This window comes from Schistocerca americana, chromosome 1 (assembly GCF_021461395.2).
Source record: "Schistocerca americana isolate TAMUIC-IGC-003095 chromosome 1, iqSchAmer2.1, whole genome shotgun sequence".
Classification (NCBI taxonomy): Eukaryota; Metazoa; Arthropoda; class Insecta; order Orthoptera; family Acrididae; genus Schistocerca; species Schistocerca americana.
The window spans coordinates 614,462,197-614,486,507 of record NC_060119.1 but is presented as its reverse complement, the minus strand read 5'-3'; the positions used below and the strand labels follow the sequence as shown (position 1 = coordinate 614,486,507).

At 42.8% G+C, this 24,311-nt stretch overlaps 1 protein-coding gene across 1 annotated transcript in view; it reads right to left on the bottom strand.

Annotated features, from left to right (window-relative positions):
• Nucleotides 1-24,311, bottom strand: part of LOC124607340 — a 193,472-nt gene that overhangs the window by 36,924 nt on the left and 132,237 nt on the right. Inside the window, exons 3-4 of the mRNA XM_047139648.1 lie at nt 7,206-7,273; nt 471-603 (exon numbers count right to left, since the gene is read on the bottom strand). Coding sequence (XP_046995604.1) covers nt 471-603; nt 7,206-7,265 — 193 coding nt within the window. The 5' untranslated portion in view covers nt 7,266-7,273. The remainder of the gene's footprint in view (nt 1-470; nt 604-7,205; nt 7,274-24,311) is intronic.

Here is a 24,311-nt window from a genome sequence, read left to right as displayed (position 1 = left end):
AGTAAATTGTTCCCTTACATAAACATTCAGTTTAAGTATCCTAAACTACACAAAATAATTGTTAATTTGATTGGGACAGCTCTTTAACGTATGTGATACGGATGTTCCATTTGCGGTGCGTGGAGGATCTTACATGCTGCCTAGTTGTATGCTTCTCGAGGTCGAAGGTAAAGGATGTCTAGAAATTAGATTAAGTTCAACTCACTACTCCTATTCTATGTTCAACTCCATTTGGTGAATAGTCTTTCAGATTTATTACCCCTGACATGATTGAAAACGCAGTGTACGTGGTATTGTGCGCAGCAGAACATCAATAACACATCTGTACAGTCTAAATAATAGACTCAAGACAAATAATTTTGTAGACTGAAACAGGTTTAATTAGAATATATATTGCAACTTCTCCAAAGGGGATTTAGCAGACGCAGTGATCTCGTGTGCAGAGTGGCGGCTCGGGGCGCGTGGCTCACCATTGGCGCCGCCGCAGTAGAGTTCGTTGTCGTTGTAGTTGACGGGCGTCAAGTAGCCGAACCTCCACATGGAGTTCCTGGCGGGCGGGTCCATGAGGCGGGCGTGCGCCTCCACTGCACGCTGTCCGACCATCTGGAAAACAATGCGTTTCAACTGGTATTAACCGCTTTCTACTATGACATTTGGTTGTGTTGTCTGTCGTTGTTGTGCAATTATCATTATTTCAGTCATCTGAATACAAGGACGAAATTAAATTTCTCCAGAAAATGATAAAATACTAAAACTTAAATAGTAGAAAAATGTTAACATTCGTTAATTTATAGATTTATTTAAAATCCGTGACTGTGTCAGTAACGTAATATTAGAAAAACTGGACAAGTGCAAGTAGGACTCGCGATCTGAGGATTATGTACAAACTTAATTATGTCTATAGACAGTTCGGTTTGCGAGTAGCAAAATATATGTCGCAAATGGCCGTATCTTTTGATAACACTGAGTTAGAACCTTACATATGTTACACCGTTAAGGGACCATTGACCTTGGTATTTGACGTAAAGTTCAACTTGTTACTTCAAACTGTTCCTGAGAAAAAGGGGTACTAAAAGACGATAGACAGACGGCCAACAAACGGCAAACAAATCTTTTTTTATGTGACATAATTAAAATTAACAATTTTCGAATTTTTTCGTTACATGTACTGTGAAACCTTACTTCTTGTCACATTTTGTGATTCTAGGTTAACAGGAAGTACGCTATAGGTTTTGATGAGTGAGTTTGCAACCATATATATAGGCGACATAAATGGCTTTATCTTTTGCTTGCATTGACGCAGAAGCTTAAAGTTTCCACACCGCCTTGGGACTATAGACCTCAGTATATGTCATATATTGCAGCTTGATATGTCTACCCGTTCATGAGAAAAATGTGTCTGAACACACGGATAGACAGGCGGAAGCCGGCCGGAGTGGCCTTGTGGTTCTAGGCGCTACAGTCTGGAGCCGAGCGACCGCTCCGGTAGGAGGTTCGAATCTTGCCTCGGGCATGGATGTGTGTGATGTCCTTAGGTTAGTTAGGTTTAATTAGTTCTAAGTTCTAGGCGACTGATGACCTCAGAAGTTAAGTCGCATGGTGCTCAGAGCCATTTGAACCAAGCCAAGACAGGCGGACAACAAAGTGGTCCTATAGAGGTTCCGTTTCACCGACTGAGGAACGGAACCCTAAAAAGAAGAATTTAATGAAACTGGCAATACTGAGGCCACTATTTCCTCTCGTATGAAGAAAATGTCTGATTCAGTAATAAAACATTACAGGCTATAACAATCCTTCAGATTGGTGAAACACCCTTTTGCGATATCACATCAGATTCAGTTTTACGTCTTGCATTTTTCCAGTACAGTAACAACGTTTCATTAGGTACGCAAAATTAAAAATAAACACTTATATAGTTACTTTAAGTATACCTAAGATAAAAAAACGACGCACCGCGAATGATTTATTCGAGTGGGACGGGAACCGGTAGATGTGATGCACATGTACAGGCAATGAATTGAATACAGTTTCAGAAAAACCGGATGATTTATTCAATAGCAAGAGCTTCACAAATTGATCACGTTAATAACACACTGGTCGAACTCCAGTTGTTATGCAAGTAGTTACTCGGCTTAGGATTGATAGATAAAGTTGTTTGATGTTCTCGTGAGAATATCATGCCAGATTCTGCCCAATTGGTGCGTTGGATTTTCAAAATCTCGAGCTGGGTGGAGGGCTCTGCCTACAATGCTTCAAATCTTCTCACTTGGAGTGAACTCTTGGTGTGTGCAGTCGGGAATTATCTTGCTGAAATGTGAACTCAGGATGGCTTGCCATGAGAGGCAACAAAATAGGCCGTAGGCTATCGTCGACGTACCGGTACGGCTGCGCTTTAAGTATACAGCAGATGACAACCAAAGGCTCCTGCTACGAAGTGAATGGTACCCCAGACCATCACTCTTGGCTCTCAGGCCGTATGGCAGGCGACAGGTTGGTAACTCATCGCTGTCCAGGGCTTCCCCAGGCATGTCTTCGGCCAGGAATCTCATTGACTGGAGTAGAATTGTCTTCAGTGATGAGTCCCAAGCCGAACTGAGCCCCGAAGGCCAGCGAAGACGTATCTGGAGATGTCCCAGAGAGCGGTTGGGATCCCAGCCCCACTGTCACCCGCCATACGGCCTGATAACAAGGAGTGATAGTTTCAAGTGCCATTTCATTTCATAACAGACCCCATTTGCTATCATCTGCGGCATCCATATATCACACCGCTATGTCGGCGATATTCTGCGACCCTTTTTGTTGCCCTTCATGGCAAGCCACCCTTGGTTCACACTGCAGTAAGATAATGTCCGTCCACACACGGCGAGAGTTTCTGCAGTTTGTCTTCGTGTTTGTCAAATCTACTTCTGCCACCAAGTTCGCCGGATCTCTCCCCAGTTGACAACGTTTGGAGCGTTACTTCGTAGGACGCCCCAACCAGCTCGGGATTTCGACGATCTAAAGCGCCAATTGGACGGAATTTACCACGGCATCCCTCAGGAGGACATTCAACAGCTCTATTAATCAAAGCCAAGCCGTACAACTGCTTGCATCAGGGCTAGAGGTGGATCAACGCGTTACTAATTATGTCAACTTGTTTAGCTCTTTCTCTTGAATAATTCATCCAAATTTTCTAAAACTATAATGTATAGTTTGTCTGTACATGTAAATCGAATCTCCCGATTTCCGACCCAATTTATAATTCCTTCGTGGTGCTTCGTATTTTCTGTTTTAAGTGCCGGCCGAGGTGGCCGAGCGGTTCTAGGCGCTTCAGTTCGGAACCGCGCGACCGCTACGGTCGCAGGTTCGAATCCTGCCTCGGGCATGGATGTGTGTGATGTCCTTAGGTTAGTTAGGTTTAAGTAGTTCTAAGTTCTAGGGGACTGATGACCTCAGATGTCAAGTCCCATAGGGCTCAGAGCCATTTGAACCATTTGAATCTGTTTTAAATTGTAGTAGAACCAGTCGTTATAGACGTACTTTAATAAAATCATATTTTCCATATTATCATTTACTGAGGTTTTTAAAAATAGGACTGTCTTAACTTTGGGAGAATGCAGTGTATTTAATCGTTCAGAATAAAGATGCAACGCAATTAGTAGATGGTGTAGTTAAGTAGGAATGGACAAGTAAAGACTACTCATGGTAGTTAAATACGGTGTATACAGTGTGAGGCAGCTACGACAGGTATCGCGAATACCGTGTATCTAGTATGTGTTAATAAAGACCGGTTTTAGAAGATATATAATTTGCACAATGAAAACACAAAAACCCATGTATAGGTTTCAGATTGCAGTAATTAATTTTGAATGCTGTGTATAGTGTTAGTTTACGAGAGCTGTTCCTCTTTCTTAAAATATATCTCGAACCATTCCACATTCTTGAGTGTTCTTGTTCATGACAGGACTTAGGCAAACACCGAGCAAGGTGATGAAGTGAAAAAACATTTGACTCGTATTTGGAAGGGTGGTGGTTCAAACCGCCATCCGATCATACAGATTTAGGTTTTCCATGATTTCCATAAATCGCTTAAAGCAAACATCTCGGTGGTTCCTGTAACAAAGCACAGTCTTTTCGTTCTGCAACTTTCCCTAGTTCGGGCTTGTGCTCCATCTCTAATGACCTCTAATGATCTCGTCTCAACTCTGATCTTAAAAAAAAGTGGTTCAAATGGCTCTGAGCACAATGGGACTTAACATCTATGGTCATCAGTCCCCTAGAACTTAGAACTACTTAAACCTAACTAAGCTAAGGACGTCACACAACACCCAGTCATCACGAGGCAGAGAAAATCCCTGACCCCGCCGGGAATCGAACCCGGAAACCCGGGCGTGGGAAGTGAGAACGCTACCGCACGACCACGAGCTGCGGACTCTGATCTTCCTTACTTGCTTCTTTCGACTTACAACGAAAGATTGATAACATAAATGAACAGAGTGGATGCAAAAATTTAACTCTGATGTTTTTGCTATACAACTATCCATCGGACGCTATGAATTTTCTGCAATGAACCACAACTACCTGCTTCGAATAATAGTGGAAATATTTTGAATGAGTGGCAGTTTTCTATAGTTCTCTAAAAGGACCTATTTGTAGGGAAGCTTACGAGTACACTCACATAGAACTCATGTTTTTGATGAAACTGTCGTTATGAAGTGTTACAAGCATTTGAGTCAGTTCTCTCCAAACCAACAATCTGAGACAGCGTTTCAATTGGTATTCGTCAAGGGAAGTTTCTAGTTACATCTCCAGTTTGTGCAGTTAGATTTATTGATGTGCTCAGCATTTGCTTGATACCTATGTTTACAACATATCTCGTCTGTGCGCAATATGCTAATAAGATCGTTTCTTTATCAAACATTTCAAACAAACTTAGCCCTGCGCGGCTCGTGTTCATGCCGTTTATTGTTTGTTATCTTCTTTTACGGTACTGCCGCCTAGTTCGATTTAATGGCTTCACAAAGTTGCTGGTTTGCTTACCCGTGAGTGGCAGCAGCAGCGCTTATCGATAAGTGCACTGTAGTACCATGTCTAGAGCGACCGCTAGTATTTCCGGGTAGTCAGTCAGTCAGTCAGCCAGTCGGGACGGAGCACCAGTGAGGCGCGGACAGCCAGTATTCGCCGACCACTGGCGATACACTTGATCTGTCCAACAGAAGGAGATTGGAGAGGGAACGACCGCTGGTTGGTCGTTCGGTTGGTCGTCTCATTGGGCGACGTGTATTTGGTCTTTTGACCCTTTCTGGGCCTCGCCAGTTGGTCATCTTGCCGGACGTGGGACGGTTTCTTTCTTGTGCAGAGATGTCGTGGCCAATGCACAAGAGTTATCTCTGCATGGTTGGGTCCGAGCCAGTGTGCTTGGATCGCCGGGGCTCCGAGTTCCGAACGGACATAGAGTTGAGTCGGGTTGGGGCTGCAGAGAGTTCCGGACACCCAAGACTCGCCCGACCGTTGCCGACACACATAATTTGAGTAAAGACGACCTTGTTTGGTCGTTCTGTCGGTTTTCTCATCGGACGACGTGTATTTGGTTCAAACGGTTCAAATGGCTCTGAGTACTATGGGACTTAAATTCTAAGGTCATCAGTCCCCTGGAACATGGAACTAATTAAACCTAACTAACCTAAGGACGTCACACACGTCCATGCCCGAGGCAGGATTCGAACCTGCGACCGTAGCGATCGCGCGGTTCCAGACTGTAGCGCCTAGAACCGCTCGGCCATACCGGCCGGCCGTGTATTTGGTCGCCAAGCCCTTATGGAAAGTCTGTTTGTCGACTTGTGGTTTCTCTTCGTTGTTTCACAGTGATTGGTTTTAGGATTGTCGCAGTTCTTGGTGCAAGTGTTTACGTGGAACTGTGTGTAGTTTCTGTGATTTCCACTGAGCAGATCTATGCTGTCTGCGTACTGGAGTTGCCAGTCGGTCGGCTGCGACAGAAAATAGCGTGTGTGTGTTTCCTCGTCGTGTTTATGCTGTCCGGCACGGCGTGTAGTTTAACAGTCTTGTCTTTTTTCATATTTTTCAGTGGTTATTGTGCCTTGGCTGTATTTAGATGCCCATATTTGAAGACGTAGTGCTGCTGGTATCTTCGCCCTCGCTGACATGTTCGGTTGTCGTGCCGTTGGTCGGCGGAAGGGAATTGATTAGGTTGTTGGCCGGTCCTTCAGCCGTCCCTGGGTCGGGTTGCCATCCGTTTATTTAGTATTACGCTTGGCTGCCTGTCTCACCTAAACCTATATTAGGGTTACTTCCGCAGGCCGACCCTTGGAGCACTTCTGAGCACCATTGTCCAGCCTTCAGCCGTGTATTAATTTAGTTTGTTTTAATGTTCAGTATGCGGCCTTCAGCCAAGCTTCTACGTGAAATATTTTAACATAAAGCCTTCAGCTGTTGTAAAATTAAAATTTGAAAAATCCTTTGTTCAAAACCTTGAGAATTTGTTATTCAGGCCTTAAGCCTCGAGTGATTCTATGTTCAGTATATGGCCTTCAGCCGAACTTTATGTGAAATATTTTAAGATGTGGCCTTCAGCCGATTATTTATGCAGCAGTTCTTTAACTAAGGTCTTCCTTAAGATAAATTTAATAACTTGTATTCGGGCTTTCAGCCGTATTGTTTCTGAGTGCTTCCAAGCGCATGTCTGATTGTTTTTAACAAATAAAGTTTGTGTGTTTCTACAACTAACAGTTACTGATCTTGGACGCTTTCCACAGCAACAATCCTGATCCGCTCTGTCCTGCGAACCCAGAGTTCTCAAACATTTATTTGCCTGTCCCACAACAAATGATAATAAAACTTTCGTTTATTATCTTCCTCTGATATCTATGATTTTCCAGATACGTGTGTAATTTCTACAGTACTGGACCCTTTCCGAGCAAGTAATTGCTTAGTTCATCTATATTGTTGCAACGTGTATAGTTTTATGTGATCTTTAGTTAATTTTAGTTCTTTAGCGGCCGCTTCCTAGATTTCTACGTGGCCAACTGTACATCCAACTACATTCCCTCACCTCTTCTTTCTTCTTTTCCCTCTCCCCGATCGTCTTTGCCATTTCTTGCAATCCTTTTCATTTCACTGAACGTATTGTGCGTAGTTGAACTATGTTATCTTTAATTTCATGTAATGCGAAGAACATTTTAGCGACTCAACTTTGCGTCTTTACTTACCTGCAACAGCAGTGCCCATATTAGCAGAGCCCTTTGCAGTAATTCGTTCCCTGGAATCATCTTGCTTCCTGAAAAGAAAGAAAACAGGAAGAAAATTACAGAATTTTCTTAGCATGAAACGTCAACATACAGACGACACAGAACGCTGTGGTTCTAATCCAGATACCAACCACCGATTTACATTTGTCTTTAGTTTAGTCCAGGTGACTTTCGAGCAGTTTTTCAAACAAGAAATCAAATCATTGTTTCTCTCTTAGGATGAGTGAAATGTGAGCGGCCTCTACCTTGTATGATGTCATTGCCAATAGGATGCCAACCTCATGTAGGAATTGCAATATTGTATTGTTTGTAGTACAGAATTCCACGAACGACAACTTAGACAAAATGAAATAAAATGTACTTGCGCAGAAAGTTTATGTAAGACCAGGGAAAGAAATGTGATCCTCCTGCTTAACTTATATTATCTTCTGAGTGATTAATAAAACAAATCCCGTGATGCGAGACTTAAAAATGATTTCACCAAAAATATTCAGACGTATGGTAGTTTAGAAACATGTAATGTGGGCGTTTAGTGGCTCCCGACGTGGAAGCATTAAGCAGGCGACTTTAACGCTCCATAGAAATGTCACCAGCGTCGTTAAGCGAAAAGTCGTTCCGGCTTGAGTGATGTGGACATGCCGACAGTTGTCAGCGCGTCGCTCACTCTGGAATGCTATCTACACCTCCTCGCCTGCCAGAATCTCCTCTTCGGCTCCTCTATGAAACCGATACCGCCGTCCTGCTCCACAAGACGGGTCAGTTTTCATAAGATGCAAATGAGATAAATGAATACCAGCCACCTCTTAACTTGTGAAGGTGTCTTGGTGCCCTAGCTGTGTCGGCATCTACAAACCTGCATACACACACACACACACACACACACACACACACACACACACACACACACACACACACGCTATATCTTTCTTTTCGATACAGTAAATTTCATCATTTAGCTGTAACTGTGCCAGTTATTACAATAACAGTAGCTGATAAGAGCAAGCAAACTCTGTATCAATATTGAATACTGAGGTGATGAGAACGAGTCACAATGAAATATAAGAGAAGTGCATATCATTACTACTTCAGCTTCAACATATCTTGAATGATAATTAGCACAATTTTATGTCTCTAGCAAACACTGCGAAGTGATGAATGTGCACACCTATATGTCGATAATCTCTGGTCTTAACTACCCACTGTCTGACTATTCCTTATTTACTATTAATACGTAGTACTGTACATTACACTTTCCAGATCTACACATCGAATAAAAGTGGTATTATATTCGAGAGCCGGCCGTGGTGGTCTAGTGGTTCTAGGCGCGCAGTCCGGAACCGCGGGACTGCTACGGTCGCAGGTTCGAATCCTGCCTCGGGCATGGATGTGTGTGATGTCCTTAGGTTAGGTAGGTTTAAGTAGTTCTAAGTTCTAGGGGACTGATGACCACAGAAGTTGAGTCCCATAGTGCTCAGAGCCATTTGAACCATTTTTTTATATTCGAGAGGATAGCGGATCACCAAATTTTCGTTTTCCTTTGTTTACGCGAATCGCTTAAGTCGATTTCTACTTTGAAAAGTGCACTGCCGTTTTCCTCCTATTCTTCCCCAATCCGATCTTGTTTCCGTCTCTGACGACTTGGTCATCGTTGTTGCTGGGCGTTAAACTTTCACCTGCCTTCCAGCCTTTCTTCCTTCGAAGCTAGCGAAAGTAGCCCCCAGATGCCCATCCGGCTATCATGACTTAGATATTTCATGCTAAGTCAAATAATTTTAACCGGTATTCGGGTGGTCTTTGCATGTTTTAAGAATACCACAGATAACTCCCTCCCTCTGTCATGTTCGACAGAGCGAGTACACCATCTCTATTGATCTCAACGCCAAGGGGATGTGAAACTTTCTTACTTCGTTCTACTCGCAAAATTTCTTCCTTTTTCCCAATTTTTTTTGCTTCTGAACATTTATTCATTGTCTCTCAAAACTTTAAAATAACAACGTAAAATATTTGGTTGTAGAGTGTACACAGCACTAGTTTTCATTTTTATTTCGGTAGCTACCACTGGAAACTGTAATATATTTATCTCCTTAATCCAAATAAGATCTTATACAAGTGAGAAGTGGAAGTTGATCAACGAAGCGTCTTTAGAAGTACTACTACCAAAACGCTCACGTAACATGCACCATGGCTGCAGTATTGAATTCTTAGTAACGAAATCAGTTTCAAATAACGAAATATGTTTTGCTCGTTACCTCATCCCCATATTAAGCAAATAAACATAATCGGACACGTGATGCTGCAAGACGAGTCACTCTCGCTACGCGAGATGGGAACTTGAGCGCTCGTACGACGCCAATTAACAGAGACCCCACTGAGATGATATCATACTCAGATACTTACGCTGTTATACTTAAGATTTTGATCACAGCTCTATTTTGATGTCTGCGTAACTTTATATACAGATTATCTCCTCCAAGAAAAGTCGGAGAGAAAAGATCAGTAGCGTTCTCGCTTCCCACGCCCGGGTTCCCGGGTTCGATTCCCGGCGGGGTCAGGGATTTTCTCTGCCTCGTGATGGCTGGGTGTTGTGTGCTGTCCTTAGGTTAGTTAGGTTTATGTAGTTCTAAGTTCTAGGGGACTGATGACCATAGATGTTAAGTCCCATAATGCTCAGAGCCATTTAGAAAAGATCACATACAGCTTATGTGTTAAACGTTACTTCAAAAATTTTAAAGATAATAAAGTGCATGAAAGGGATATGATCTCCCGTACACTGGTAAAAATGACAACTCCTCTGGGATATGCAAAAGATGATCTACTTTCGCGAAAGTAGGATTTTTAGCAATACCACATCAGCGTGTTAAAAATGAAATAGCACAAGCAGTAAGCACTGTGGAAGAACGATGCAGCTAACGCCAGCGACACACCCCCCTTCTAGGGGTCCATTAAATCTGCAGTGGCTGAACACTGAATTTCCACTGGCCATTTTTGGGCTACTGGATAGCCAAGCTACTCTTTCTATTTTTTATTTTTATTTTTTATTCTTGGTTTATTTATTTATTGTCATCAGTCTTCTCACTGGGTTGACATGCACCGATATGAATTCCGCTTCTGTGCCAAACTTTTCATCTCAGAGTAGCGCTAGCAATCTACTCCTCAATTATTTGTTGGATGTGTTCCAATCTCTATCTTTCTCTAAAGTTTTTACCCCCTGCAGCTCTCTGTAGTGCCATGGCAGTTAATTCCCTGATGTTTTAGGGTGTCCCATCAGTCCTATCATCCTGACCCCTCTCCTTGTCAGTGTTTTCTAAATATTCCTTTCCTCGCCTATTCTGCGAGCACCTACTCATTCCTTACGTTATCAGTCCACCTTATTTTCAACATTTTTGTGTAGCACCACAGCTCAAATGCTTAGATTATCTTCTGTTTCGATTTTCCCACAGCCCATGTTTCACTGCCGTACAATGTTGTTCACCAAATGCACATTCTCAGAAATTTCTTCCTCAAGTTAAGACCTATGTTTGATACTAGTAGACTTCTCTTAGCCAAGAATGCGATTTTTGCCAGTGCTAGTCTCCTTTTGATGTCCTCTTTGCTCCATTCGCCATGGGTCATTTTGCTGCCTAGGTAGCAGAATTCCTTAACATTATCTACTTCGTGATGACCAATCCTGATGTTATTATTTCTGCTATTACCCATTACTTTCAACGTCCTAAGATTTATTCTCACTCCATATTCTGTACCCATTACACTGTTCAACAGGTCCTACAGTTCTTTTCCCCTTTCACTGAGGATAGCAATGTCATCAGCGAATCTTATTATTGATATCTTTTCACACTGAATTTTAATCCTGCACTTGAATTTTATTTTTATTTTTGTTGTTGCTTCTCCGATGTATAGATTGAACAGTAGGGATGAAGGATGATATCCTCGTCTGATGCCCTTTTTAATATTAGCACTTCATTCTTGGTCCCCCACTCTTATTTTCCCTCTTGCTTCTTGTACACACTATAAATTACTCGCTTACCCCTATCTTTCTAGGGATTTGAAACATCTTGCACCAATTTACATTGTCGAACGCTTTTCCCGGATCAACAAATCTTGTGAACAAGCCTTTTCTTTCAGTCTTGCTTCTATTATCAACCGCAACGTCAGAACTGCCGCCTCTCTTGTACCTTTACCTTTCCTAAAGCCAAATTGATCGTCATCCAGGAGATTCTCAGTTTTCTTTTCCGTTCTTCTGTATATTATTCTGAGCTGTTATGCTCACTGTGCGATTATTCACGCACTTATCGGCTCTTGCTATCTTCGGCATTATGTGGATGACGTTTCTCCGAAAGTCTGATCGTATCTCGCCAGTCTCATACATTCTACTCACCAACATGAATAGTTATTTCGTTTCCACTTCCCCAATGATGTGAGAAATTCCAGTGGAATGCTATCAGTCCCTTCCGCCTTATTCGAGCTTGAGTCCTCCAAAGCTCTAAATTCTCATTCTAATAGTGGATCCCCTATCTCATCTCCTGTTTCGTCTTCTATCACGTTATGAGACAATTCTTCCCCCTCACAATGGTCTTCAGTATACTATTTCCGCCTATCCGCTCTTTCCTCTGAATTTAACAGTTGGACTCCCATTACACTCTTAATATTACAGCCCCTACTTTTAATTTCATCGAAGATTGTTTTCACAAACTGCGACATGGTCGCGTATACAAACAGTGATCCAATACTGTCAAATGTTTTTTATTCCAGTCTCAACACAATATGAATTCTTTAGACGATGACCGGTTTCAGTCCGTAATGACCATCCTCAGATCTTTTTTACACCATGTCCTGAAGTGATAAGGCCATAATGGCTTCCTCAAAACATATAAATATAATCAGCATAGCATCGTCATATAGATCTAAAATAAGGTGTAGAATAGGCCGCATCGTCCACATAGTCATTATTGCAACTGACTACTGAAGTATTAATATTCAAGAGTTGGACTCTGAAGAGCCAAAGAAACTTGTACATCTAATTAATATCGTGTAGGGCCAGCAGCACGACGAGGCATGGACTCGACTAATGTCTGAAGTAGTGCTGGAGGGAATTGACACCACGAATCCTGCAGGGCTGTCCACAAATCCGTAAGAGTACGAGGCGGCGGAGATCTCTTCTGAACAGCTCGTTGCAAAGCATCCCAGATATGCTCAATAATGTTTATGTCTGGGGAGTTTGGTGGCTAGGGAAAGTGTTTAAGCTCAGAAGAGTGTTCCTGGAGCCACTATGTGGCAATTCTGAACGTGTGCTGTGTCACATTGTCCTGCTGGAATTGCCCAAGTCCGTCGGAATGCACAATCGACATCAATGTATGCAGGTGATCAGATAAGATGCTTATGCACGTGTCAACTGTCAGTCGTATCAACTGCACCCCCCGCCCCCCACCACTACAAGCACACCTTTAGAAAGCCTCCAACAGCCTGAACAGTCCTCTGCTGACATGCAGGATCCTTGAATTGATGAAGTCGTCTCCATACCCATATACGTCCATTCGCTCCACACAACTTCAAACGAGATTCGTCCGACCAGGCAACATGTTTCCAGTCGTCAACAATCCAATGTCGGTATTGAAGGACCCAGGCAAAGCGTAAAGCTGTTGTCGTGCAGCCATCGAGGGTACACGAGTGAGCCTTCGGCTCCGAAAGCCCTTATCGATGATGTTTCGTTGAACTGTCCAGCGTTGAAATCTGCAGTAATTTGCGGGAGGGTTGCACATCTGTCACGTTAAACGATTCTCTTCAAGCGTCGTTGACCCTGTTCTTGTAGGATCTTTTTCCGGCCGCAGCGATGTCGGAGATTTGATATTTTACCGGATTCCTGATATTCACGGTATACTCGTGAAATGGCCGTACTGGAAAGCCCCCTCCCCCCCCCCCCCCCCCTCTTCGCTACCACGGCGATTCTGTGTCCCAACGCTCATGCGCCGACTTTAAAACCACGTTCAAACTCACTTAAATCTTGATAACCTGCCATTTTAACAGCAGTAAACGATCTAACAACTGTGCCAAACACTTGTGTTATAGAGACATTGCCGACCGCAGTGTCGTATTCTGCCTGTTTACATATCTCTGTGTTTGAATACGCATGCTTACACCAGTTTCTCTGGCGCTTAAGTGTAAGCTGAAGATGATATGTTATATTAGTTCCTAATTATGTTTTTACAATAAACATTTCAGATTTCGAGGTAACTGGGATTGATGTTTTGATTTTTGTTTAATATCTCTAAAATTTTTAATAGTGTGTAAGACAGAGAAGTGATTTTTGCAAAAAGGGTTTTTCATTGCCTTGATCATTGCCACACGCAAACTCTTAAAAATATAACAATTTCTTGAACTTAGCCAACTTATTTCATTCTGTATAAAAAATGTCGCTCAAAAGAGCTACTTTCGTTCGATTTTTTCCAAGTAGCCCCATTCACTGTTTAACACTGATCATTTACATTTATAGTTTTCTTCGAGATATTATTCATTAAAAAAATCAAATTCATTGTATCCTCTGTGCAGTAAAACCAATATTTTTATCTTCTCTTCGTTTTCGGTGGATCTGTATTTTAGAAAGTACGGGAATTTGAACTTCGAAACTGATCAATAACACCCTACTCCACGGTTCCTATTACATTCTCAGTACCACATTCCTTACATATCTTATCCGTAATAAAAGGCAGAAAAATAGAATACACAAAGGAAATTTAGATTAAAAATAACCTCCATGGTAGGCTGTTAACGGAGCTTGCGACACTACGTACAGACTCCAGTCGCGTTACAAACCTGATTACGTAGGACGGCAAGATGTTATTTTTCTATTATGGAAATTAAAAACTGAAGCACCAAGTGCGATATCCGTCAGCGACTACGATGACAAGGTGCCAGGCTGGTTCACCAGCGGCGCTCTGCTCGGCTGCCTTGCATCGAGAACTGTGCTGTTTGTGGCGGACGCACCCCTGTACTACGTGCAGTAGGGTCCATAGTGTCATCAGCGTAGCATCAGAACCCCAGTGCAGTGAAGCTCTAGCTAACAGCCAGTACGGATACACTGCACATATCGAGCAAGTCATCTGCTGTGCTCTGTATGCAAATAAACGAATACACTTTTACATACACTAAGCTTCAATTTTGTTGGCTGAGCCATATTATCCCAGGATTAAATTAAAAATAGCTCCCATACTCCGGTTCTGACCAAAGCTTTCAGAAGATGTTTGTTTTTTGGGTGTAAGTAAAACGTCTGAACAGGAAATACCCTCAGAAACATCCCCAATTGGGACACCTTGTGTCCCACTACCATCTCACCCGGTATTGGCTAAAATGTCTGTGGCTCTGCAATGAGGCGTTAGTAGGAGAGCCTGCTGCATCTAGCGAAGCCTTAGTACACACCTGTGTTTGGTCACTTTATGTTCTTGTGCTTCGATGCGACCACTTCACCTACTACGACTACTGCCATGCCAGCGGACTTGTCACAGTTTATTGTGTTGGCTGGTGGCCGGCCGAAGTGGCCGTGCGGTTAAAGGCGCTGCAGTCTGGAACCGCAAGACCGCTACGGTCGCAGGTTCGAATCCTGCCTCGGGCATGGATGTTTGTGATCTCCTTAGGTTAGTTAGGTTTAAGCAGTTCTAAGTTCTAGGGGACTAATGACCTCAGCAGTTGAGTCCCATAGCGCTCAGAGCCATTTTGTTGGCTGGTGTCTCGCTTCCTGTTCACCGGCGATTAGGCCTGGACTTATGCACTGGACTTGTAATTTGTGAAAACTGTACGTGGGCCTCTTGCTCAATATACGTGACGTTTCTACAGTAACTCAAACCTTATTTGTAATATCTAGTCCATCCCTTCAGAAATACCTCGCCAGCTGCAGCATAAAACACGTATTCTTCATTGCATTTCTTTCACACCACTCTTCACCTGAGTGTAACTGCTATTTGAGGCAATTGAGCTCACATTTTTTGTCGATGTCATAAACATAATCAGAAAAATATTACGGAGATACCGTAGATAAGGCTGTTTCTGATGTAAGCCACTAGGATACGCATTACTGTTAAACTGTGGTGCGTGATTAACGCAAAAATTGCATTACCGACAACGTTTTACAAGTTTTGGCCCATTTGTACAGTAGTACGAGAGTCTGACAATTAAAAAAAAACGCAGATTCAAAATGGCAAGAGAAACAAGTGGCAAGAGCTTTCCTGGGAACAAATTGTCTACATGATGTCCGGCTGCAGAGAGAAATGCCAAGGGCGACGGGCCACAGCAGTCAGCTGCCAAAATTATTAGATGGCTCTGCCGACCCTGCAATAGACGCCAGGTCCGCGCGTTATTAAGTAACGCTAGTGCGTCTCCCAGGTGAATGTCAATACCACTTCACGTTTTTGCTATTATCAGTACTTACAGTATTGCGAAACCAATGGCATGCTTTAATGCATCATATTTGTGGCTTCAAGGCAGAATTTTACGTGTTTAATAAGTAAAGCATTCATAGATTATTCCGAATCGTTCTTTTGGGAGCAATCGCCGTTGAGTAGAAAAGATGACAGGTCGTTCTACTGTGTAGAAAAAGTCGTAGGAAAAGGCGCTGAGCTACAGATATAAATATTTTGTTGACTTCTGTAACGTGCCTTGTCCTTATTTTTTATTTCAGTCAAAAGGATTCTGCAGGCACCTATCTTGTGAAACCCAGTTTTTCCGGGTCTTTCGCGAAATACAGAAGATCGCAGATAGTGAAGAACAGGTTCCTACCGTTTGCCTGGAGTCCCTGAAAGTTATCGATGCATTTTTGGCAAGTAGGCTATGAATAAGATACGTGATTACTGACTATAACTATAAACATGCCGTAGGACTGATGACTTCTTAAGTGAGTAAAATAGGTCATTCTTCACGAAGAGACTTAGTCAGAAACGGAAGTGGCAACCAGTGTACCACAAGGGAATCCGATAGAACCGTCACTGTTAACAACACAGTTAGGCCATTAATCTCAAATATTTCCACAACCGTTTAAGACGTCGTTGTTCCGTTTTCGCGTGGTTCAATTGCGTCGTTTGACTTACTAAACAATTTATAATTTTTGTTATGTCAATATTACTTTCATAGTTTTCGGTATCAACTTTGGACTATATTAACATTCTGCTTCTCATGTCGTAAAGATTTGAAAGAATGAAACTGAGCGGCTGATCGCTATCCCAAATCTCATAAATGGTTTTGGAGAATCGGAAATCACTAAGCTAACTTACGCACGCTGTTTCGAGCTCATCAATCGGATAGGCTACTCTGAGGTACGTTTGGCCAAAACTTCCTCTGCAAGGAACAATCATAGAGATCTTCGTGAACGCAAATGTGAAAATAGACTGCTGCAACCCTTTGCGATAAATCACTTGTAACAGTATCAACCTTAAAATGTCTCTAAGTAGCCATACGGAGAGGCTTGGAGTGGAACGATCACATAAGAGGAACTGCAGGAAAAACAGATGCGAAGTTGAGATTCATAGGGAGAATCTTAAGGAAATGTAATTCAAAAATATTCAAATGTTCTTTGAAATCTTATGGGACTTAACTGCCAAGGTCACCGGTCCCTAAGCTTACACACTACTTAACCTAAATTATTCTGAGGGCAAACACACACACACATCCATGCCCAAGGGAGAACTCGAACCTCCGCCGAAACCAGCCGCACAGTCCATGACTGCAGCGCCTTAGACCGCTCGGAAATGTAATTCATCCACAAAAGAAGTGGCGTAAAAGACACTCGTCCGACCGATTCTTTGGTGTTACTCAACTGACTGGCATCATTACCCGACTGAATTAATAGAAGAGACAGAGAAGAGACGAAAAGCGACTTGTTTCTCACGGTTTACTTTAATAAGCCCAAGGCGTTGTGGAGATGCTCATGAGGCTCCAGTGCAGGGGAGAGGTTCTACATCAAGGAGAGAGGAGATGTTACAGTTTCGGCAGCGTAGGTTTCAAAAAGAGTAGGACACCGTATTACTTCCAACTACATAGACATCTCGTGAAATAATCGTAATAGGAAAATAGAAAAGCTTTAGCTCGAACGAAATCTTACAAACACATGTATTTCCAGGGACAAGAGAGATGTTTTGTGTTTTATTTTGTGCACAAGATGAGTAAAAGTCTAATTATTTACTACACACTTAGTGTCATTCGCGCGGATTGGTCATAGGCCGAGTGACTGCTCAGCGCTTCACGCTGCATGGCACAAGATGAAATCTGTTGACAACAGCGCTGCTATAGCTGTTCCACAACGTTTTCGCGTTATTTTATTTAAAGTCGTCATTTTATAGACACTGGCAGATAAAGTATTAAAACATTTTTAAAGGATTTTTAATATGTCAATAGCAGTATTATGTACCCCTTCACCCCCTTCCTCCCTTCTCTGATTACGTCATGGCACTCTACAATGTTTGTTATTCGCAGAAAACACTTTTATAGTCATACAAATACAGAAGATCTTAGTACGTTATTTTAAGTCTGCCAACTTTAACCAATTCCCTTCCGACACCATAGTGATCTATATCATGATAACTTTTATTAAATATTTATGAGCTTTCACTGATGACAGTAATTTATATACTGTAAGATTTGTTTGTTAACAGATAGTTGGCCCCAGCGCCAATCAGTAAGTTCTTCCAATGTATTAGTTTCGACCACTCAAAATAAATAAATAAAATAAAGTACAAATCTATTACATCTACATCTACATGATTACTCTGATATTCACAATAAAGTGCCTGGCAGAGGGTTCAATGAACCACCTCCATGCCGTCTCTCTACCGTTCTACTCTCGAACGGGACGCGGGAAAAACGAGCACTTAAAATTTGCCGTGGTAGCCCTGATTTCTCTTATTTTATCGAGATGATCAATTCTCCCTATGTAGGTGGGTGCCAACAGAATGTTTTCGCAATCGGAGGAGAAAACTGGTGATTCAAATTTCATGAAAAGATCCCGTCCGCCGGCCGGAGTGGCCGAGCGGTTCTAGGCGCTACAGTCTGGAACCGCGCGACCGCTACGGTCACAGGTTCGAATCCTGCCTCGGGCATGGGTGTGTGTGATGTCCATAGGTTAGTTAGGGTTAAGTAGTTCTAAGTTATAGGGGACTGATGACCTCAGAAGTTAATTCCCATAGTGCTCAGAGCCAGATACCGTCGCAACGAAAAACACCTTTGTTTTAATGATTGCCACTCCAATTCACGTATCATGTCTGTGACACTATCTCCCCTATTTCTCGATAATACGAAACGAGCTGCCCTTCTCTGTACTTTTTCGATGTCATCCGTCAGTCTCACCTGATGCGGATCCCACACCGCACAGCAGTACTCCAGAATAAAAATAAATTAAAAGAATTTCTAGATGAAAACTCCTTCTACTCATTGGCTGAATTTTTAGATATAAATTAAGGGAGGGGAAAAAACTTAAACATTAGTGTCATGCAATATTTTTATTAACCTGACACGTTCCACATCATTACGAAGTGTCGTATTCATGATCTATGGAACAAGTATTAATCTAATCTAATCTAATCTAATAGGGCGGACAAGCGTAGTGTAAGCAGTCTCTTTGATAGACCTGTTGCACCTTCTAAGTGTTCTGCCAATGAATCGCAGTCTTTGGTATGCTCTACCCACAATATTATCAATGTGATCGTTCCGATTTAGGTTATTTGTAATTGTAATTCCTAAGTATTTAGTTGAATTCACAGCCCTCATATTTGTGTGACTTATCGCGTAATCGAAATTTAGCTGATTTCTTTTAGTACTCATGTGAATAACTTCGCACTTTTCTTTATTCAGGGTCAATTGCCACTTTTCGCACCATACAGATAGATATCTTGTCTAAATCATTTTGCAAGTCGTTTTGATCATCTGATGACTTTACAAGACGGTAAATGACAGCATCATCTGCAAACAATCTAAGACGGCTACTCAGACTGTCTCCTGTGTCGTTAATATACACTCCTGGAAATGGAAAAAAGAACACATTGACACCGGTGTGTCAGACCCACCATACTTGCTCCGGACACTGCGAGAGGGCTGTACAAGCAATGATCACACGCACGGCACAGCGGACACACCAGGAACCACGGTGTTGGCCGTCGAATGGCGCTAGCTGCGCAGCATTTGTGCACCGCCGCCGTCAGTGTCAGCCAGTTTGCCGTGGCATACGGAGCTCCATCGCAGTCTTTAACACTGGTAGCATGCCGCGACAGCGTGGACGTGAACCGTATGTGCAGTTGACGGACTTTGAGCGAGGGCGTATAGTGGGCATGCGGGAGGCCGGGTGGACGTACCGCCGAATTGCTCAACACGTCGGGCGTGAGGTCTCCACAGTACATCGATGTTGTCGCCAGTGGTCGGCGGAAGGTGCACGTGCCCGTCGACCTGGGACCGGACCGCATGGACGCATGGATGCACGCCAAGACCGTAGGATCCTACGCAGTGCCGTAGGGGACCGCACCGCCACTTCCCAACAAATTAGGGACACTGTTGCTCCTGGGGTATCGGCGAGGACCATTCGCAACCGTCTCCATGAAGCTGGGCTACGGTCCCGCACACCGTTAGGCCGTCTTCCGCTCACGCCCCAACATCGTGCAGCCCGCCTCCAGTGGTGTCGCGACAGGTGTGAATGGAGGGGCGAATGGAGACGTGTCGTCTTCAGCGATGAGAGTAGCTTCTGCCTTGGTGCCAATGATGGTCGTATGCGTGTTTGGCGCCGTGCAGGTGAGCGCCACAATCAGGACTGCATACGACCGAGGCACACAGGGCCAACACCCGGCATCATGGTGTGGGGAGCGATCTCCTACACTGGCCGTACACCACTGGTGATCGTCGAGGGGACACTGAATAGTGCACGGTACATCCAAACCCATCGTTCTATCATTCCTAGACCGGCAAGGGAACTTGCTGTTCCAACAGGACAATGCACGTCCGCATGTATCCCGTGCCACCCAACGTGCTCTAGAAGGTGTAAGTCAACTACCCTGGCCAGCAAGATCTCCGGATCTGTCCCCCATTGAGCATGTTTGGGACTGGATGAAGCGTCGTCTCACGCGGTCTGCACGTCCAGCACGAACGCTGGTCCAACTGAGGCGCCAGGTGGAAATGGCATGGCAAGCCGTTCCACGGGACTACGTCCAGCATCTCTACGACCGTCTCCATGGGAGAATAGCAGCCTGCCTTGCTGCGAAAGGTGGATATACACTGTACTAGTGCCGACATTGTGCATGCTCTGTTGCCTGTGTCTATGTGCCTGTGGTTCTGTCAGTGTGATCATGTGATGTATCTGACCCCAGGAATGTGTCAATAAAGTTTCCCCTTCCTGGGACAATGAATTCACGGTGTTCTTATTTCAATTTCCAGGAGTGTAGATCAGAAACGATAGAGGGCCTATAACATTTCCTCGGGGAACGCCGGTTATTACTTCTGTTTTACTCGATGACTACCCGTCTATTACTACGAACTGTGACCTTTGTGGCAGGAAATCACGAATCCAGTCGCACAACTGAGGCGATACTCCGTAGGCACGCAGTTTGATTAGAAGACGCTTGTGAGGAACGGTGTCGAAAACCTTCTGGAATTCTAAAAATATGAAATCAATTTGACATCCCCTGTCGATAGCACGTATTACTTCATGAGTATAAAGAGCTAGTTGTGTTTCACAAGAACGATATTTTCTGAATCTGTGCTGACTATATGTCAATAAATCGTTTTCTTCGAGGTACTTCCTAATGTTCGAACACAGTATAAGTTCTAAAACTCTACTGCAAATCGACGTTAGTGACGTAGGCCTGTAATTCAGCGGATTACTCCTACTTCCCTTTTTGGGTATTGGTGTGACTTGTGCAATTTTCCAGTCTTTAGGTACGTATCTTTCTGTGACATATAATGTAACACCATTACGTAAAACATTGTAGGACGATTTCCATGGCTGCTGATGAAATTCTTTTATTCCATGTAACGGTGAAAACTGTGATTGTAAACAAAATTAAACTGCAGCATGTGCCACTCGCTCAGCGCCATCCGGCGGTTTAGTCCACGTGGCTTCTAAAATTTTCCTTGCTAGCAGTTTACGCTTGTCTTGTGATTGAGAATGTTGACGTGATACAATACATCTAATGATCAATTTTAAATGACTGGCGTAACACTGTTAAGATAGGAAGCCACATTCTAGTCGCTGTACTATGTCTCTTATCAATGATAAAATGTATCATATTTTCATATCTTCTGATACCAGTTTTGTGTTGATTTTGTAGCCTTTGAAAATGATGGAAAGTCGAAACGCACAAGGTGTTGTTGGAAAAATGAAAGTGTGGTCAAGAGGTAAGAAAAGTTTTTAACAGTGCATACCTTTGCCACTGAGCTACAGACTACCATAAAACAGTATATGCTGCTGAACGAAGAGATTCGCTTATCTGTCAGAGAACCTGATACTATTTCGGGATGTACAGCAGTCGAATATCAGTAGTTAAAATTTTGTTATTGCTGCAGCGTTGACTCATTTAATTCATATAACGCTACACCATAAGAGTTCCATTCTTTTTGCTGTCAAGAGCTCTGTTTGAACATAGACTGCATTAATGATCATAAATAATTCTAAATGCCGGCGAGCTCTTTTCGTACATGATACTTTCAAGAAAAAGTCAACTTTAAGTAAAGCAGCCATTCACTACTGTTGATCAGGAAAATCTGAAAATATCCTCGTCCTTCTAAAAGATCAGACTATTTTCTTTTGTAACAATTGTCACCTTTTCCTCGTAACGTATATAGTAATGTGATCAGTGTAGCTAACTGTGATGAATAAGCATTGAATGTAGTATCACGTTTATCACGTGAGGGGAAGGAGAGATGATAATCGTCATGGTCACATGGCTAACACTTCTGAAACAGCATCAAATGGGTCATCGAGATAAGTATCTGAACCTGACAGATGAATACAGCCTATTACACTTCAAGATAAATTATAAAGCAGGTAAGAACGAACAGTTTGTCGTTTCCTGAACAGAGACATAAACATTTTATATATCATGATGTTTTACCTCAGTATTTCAGGGAAAAACTAAGGACTGCTTTTCAATTATACTGTCATTTCAGACGGGATCAACGAAAAAGTGTAAGCAACGTCAACCAATAGGATCTTTCTTCAGCGTTTAGCTGTTGTAACCCGAAAATACATATTTAGCTCGGAGCAGTATTTGAAACTTAGTAACTTAATGTATAGTATAGCGAGATCAAATTTTTGTGATTGTATCACTAACACCGGTCGCTCACACTCTGAACACTGATGTGTCGTTTTAAAATGCAGGTGGAGAATCAAAGACTATCAAAAGTGTGTAGCTCAGTTCTCTACTGGGTTTTCCAGACAAACACAAGATTCTCGAAATGTTTTACTGACTTAATTTATAGTTTGCTTTGAATGTACGTGAACAGAAGAACAGCCTCACGTATAAGTGATGGAAAACACAACCATACATGTTTACCAATTCGTCTCGACCTGGGAATTAACTAGAAGGGTTGTGTTTGGGTGCTTTGGGGGAAGAGACCAAACTACAAGGTCGTCGGTCTCATAGGATTAGGGAAGGACGGGGGAAATTGGCCATGCTCTTTCAAAGAACCATCCCGGCATTTGCCTGGAGCGATTTAGGGAAATCACAGAAAACCTAAATCAGGATGGCCGGACGAGGGATTGAACGTCATCCTCCCGAATGCGTTTGTGCTAACCACTGCGCCACCTCGATCGGTGAATTAACAGGAAGAACGCCCTTATCATTAATCAGTAAGATATTTATTTCGTTAGTTTAAACCGTCTTGAAGGTGATTCTCACGCTGGAGCACAGAATTTATTCGGAGGTATTTTTCTGTATCTGGTTTTCTTCAAATTTCAGATGTATGATGTTTGATGATCAATTGTTTGTAACTGATTATGCAAGAATAAAAGACCATGTAACGTTCACACCTGTGGAGAAAGCCGTAAATGATCTCAACATTCACCGTAAAACTGTAATCGACTGTCGGAAACGTCACTGTTCATTGATTACATACAGAGATTGAAACCGTGTCCGGCTTATCTTAGCGCCAAAATTCGGAATCTTGAGACCCATTCTCATAGAACACAATTTGTTTCCGAAAGATTTTGTTCATAAATACTCGATGTACACTGTTCTTTAGTACCTTCCGTTTTAGAAGCAACAGATGAACATCGAAATAACACGAAAACGAAATGGTGCTCCTAGAATTCATAAATGAATACCAATTGTGACCACTGATCCATCTGGTTGCAGTTATGCCTGAATAGCGTCCTGCTCACAAGGTAGATGCGCCGATCATTGCGCCTCCGGACACAGTGGTAATCGCAACTGCACGGACTACCCTAACACCACTCCTGACAGACGCAAATTGTCAACTTATCCATACAGTACTACTTTAGTGTCCCTAGCCCAATATCCTTATTACTCGCGGCATTTCGCGGCGTGTCGCCAAATCCCGCAAGCCGGGTGTGATCCGCTGTGAAGAGGTCACTAGCCGTCCTCGTAAATGGCACAAAAAAAGGACACCACGTGTGTGTAAGAATGTCAGACGAATACAACATTTTATCTTCGTACATTCATAGTTGAAATGGAGGACACTGGGACGTCAGCTGGTATAAATTTATATTAAAAATGAAGACATTCCTTCAGCTGCATTTAAGGTGTCGATTTTATTTTGGCAACTAGTTTCAACGTTGTAACAACGTCATCTTCAGGCCCATACACTTGTTGACGTCGACTGCGTGAGGCTGATACTAGAAGTCAGTGGTGAGATATGGACATGCTGCGTGTAGATGTTGGGTAGTAAATAGTATGAAGTTCAGATCGGTAGTTCATTCATGATAGACTGAAGCGCCTAGAACTGCTCTGCCACACCGGCCGGCACAACATTTGGGAAGGCCTAAACATATTTTCACAAAAATTGGTTACACTCATTGATCAGCGTATATGAATTTGCACAGTCACAATCTACAGTGGCAAGATCTAATTGTAACATATCATGATGGAACGC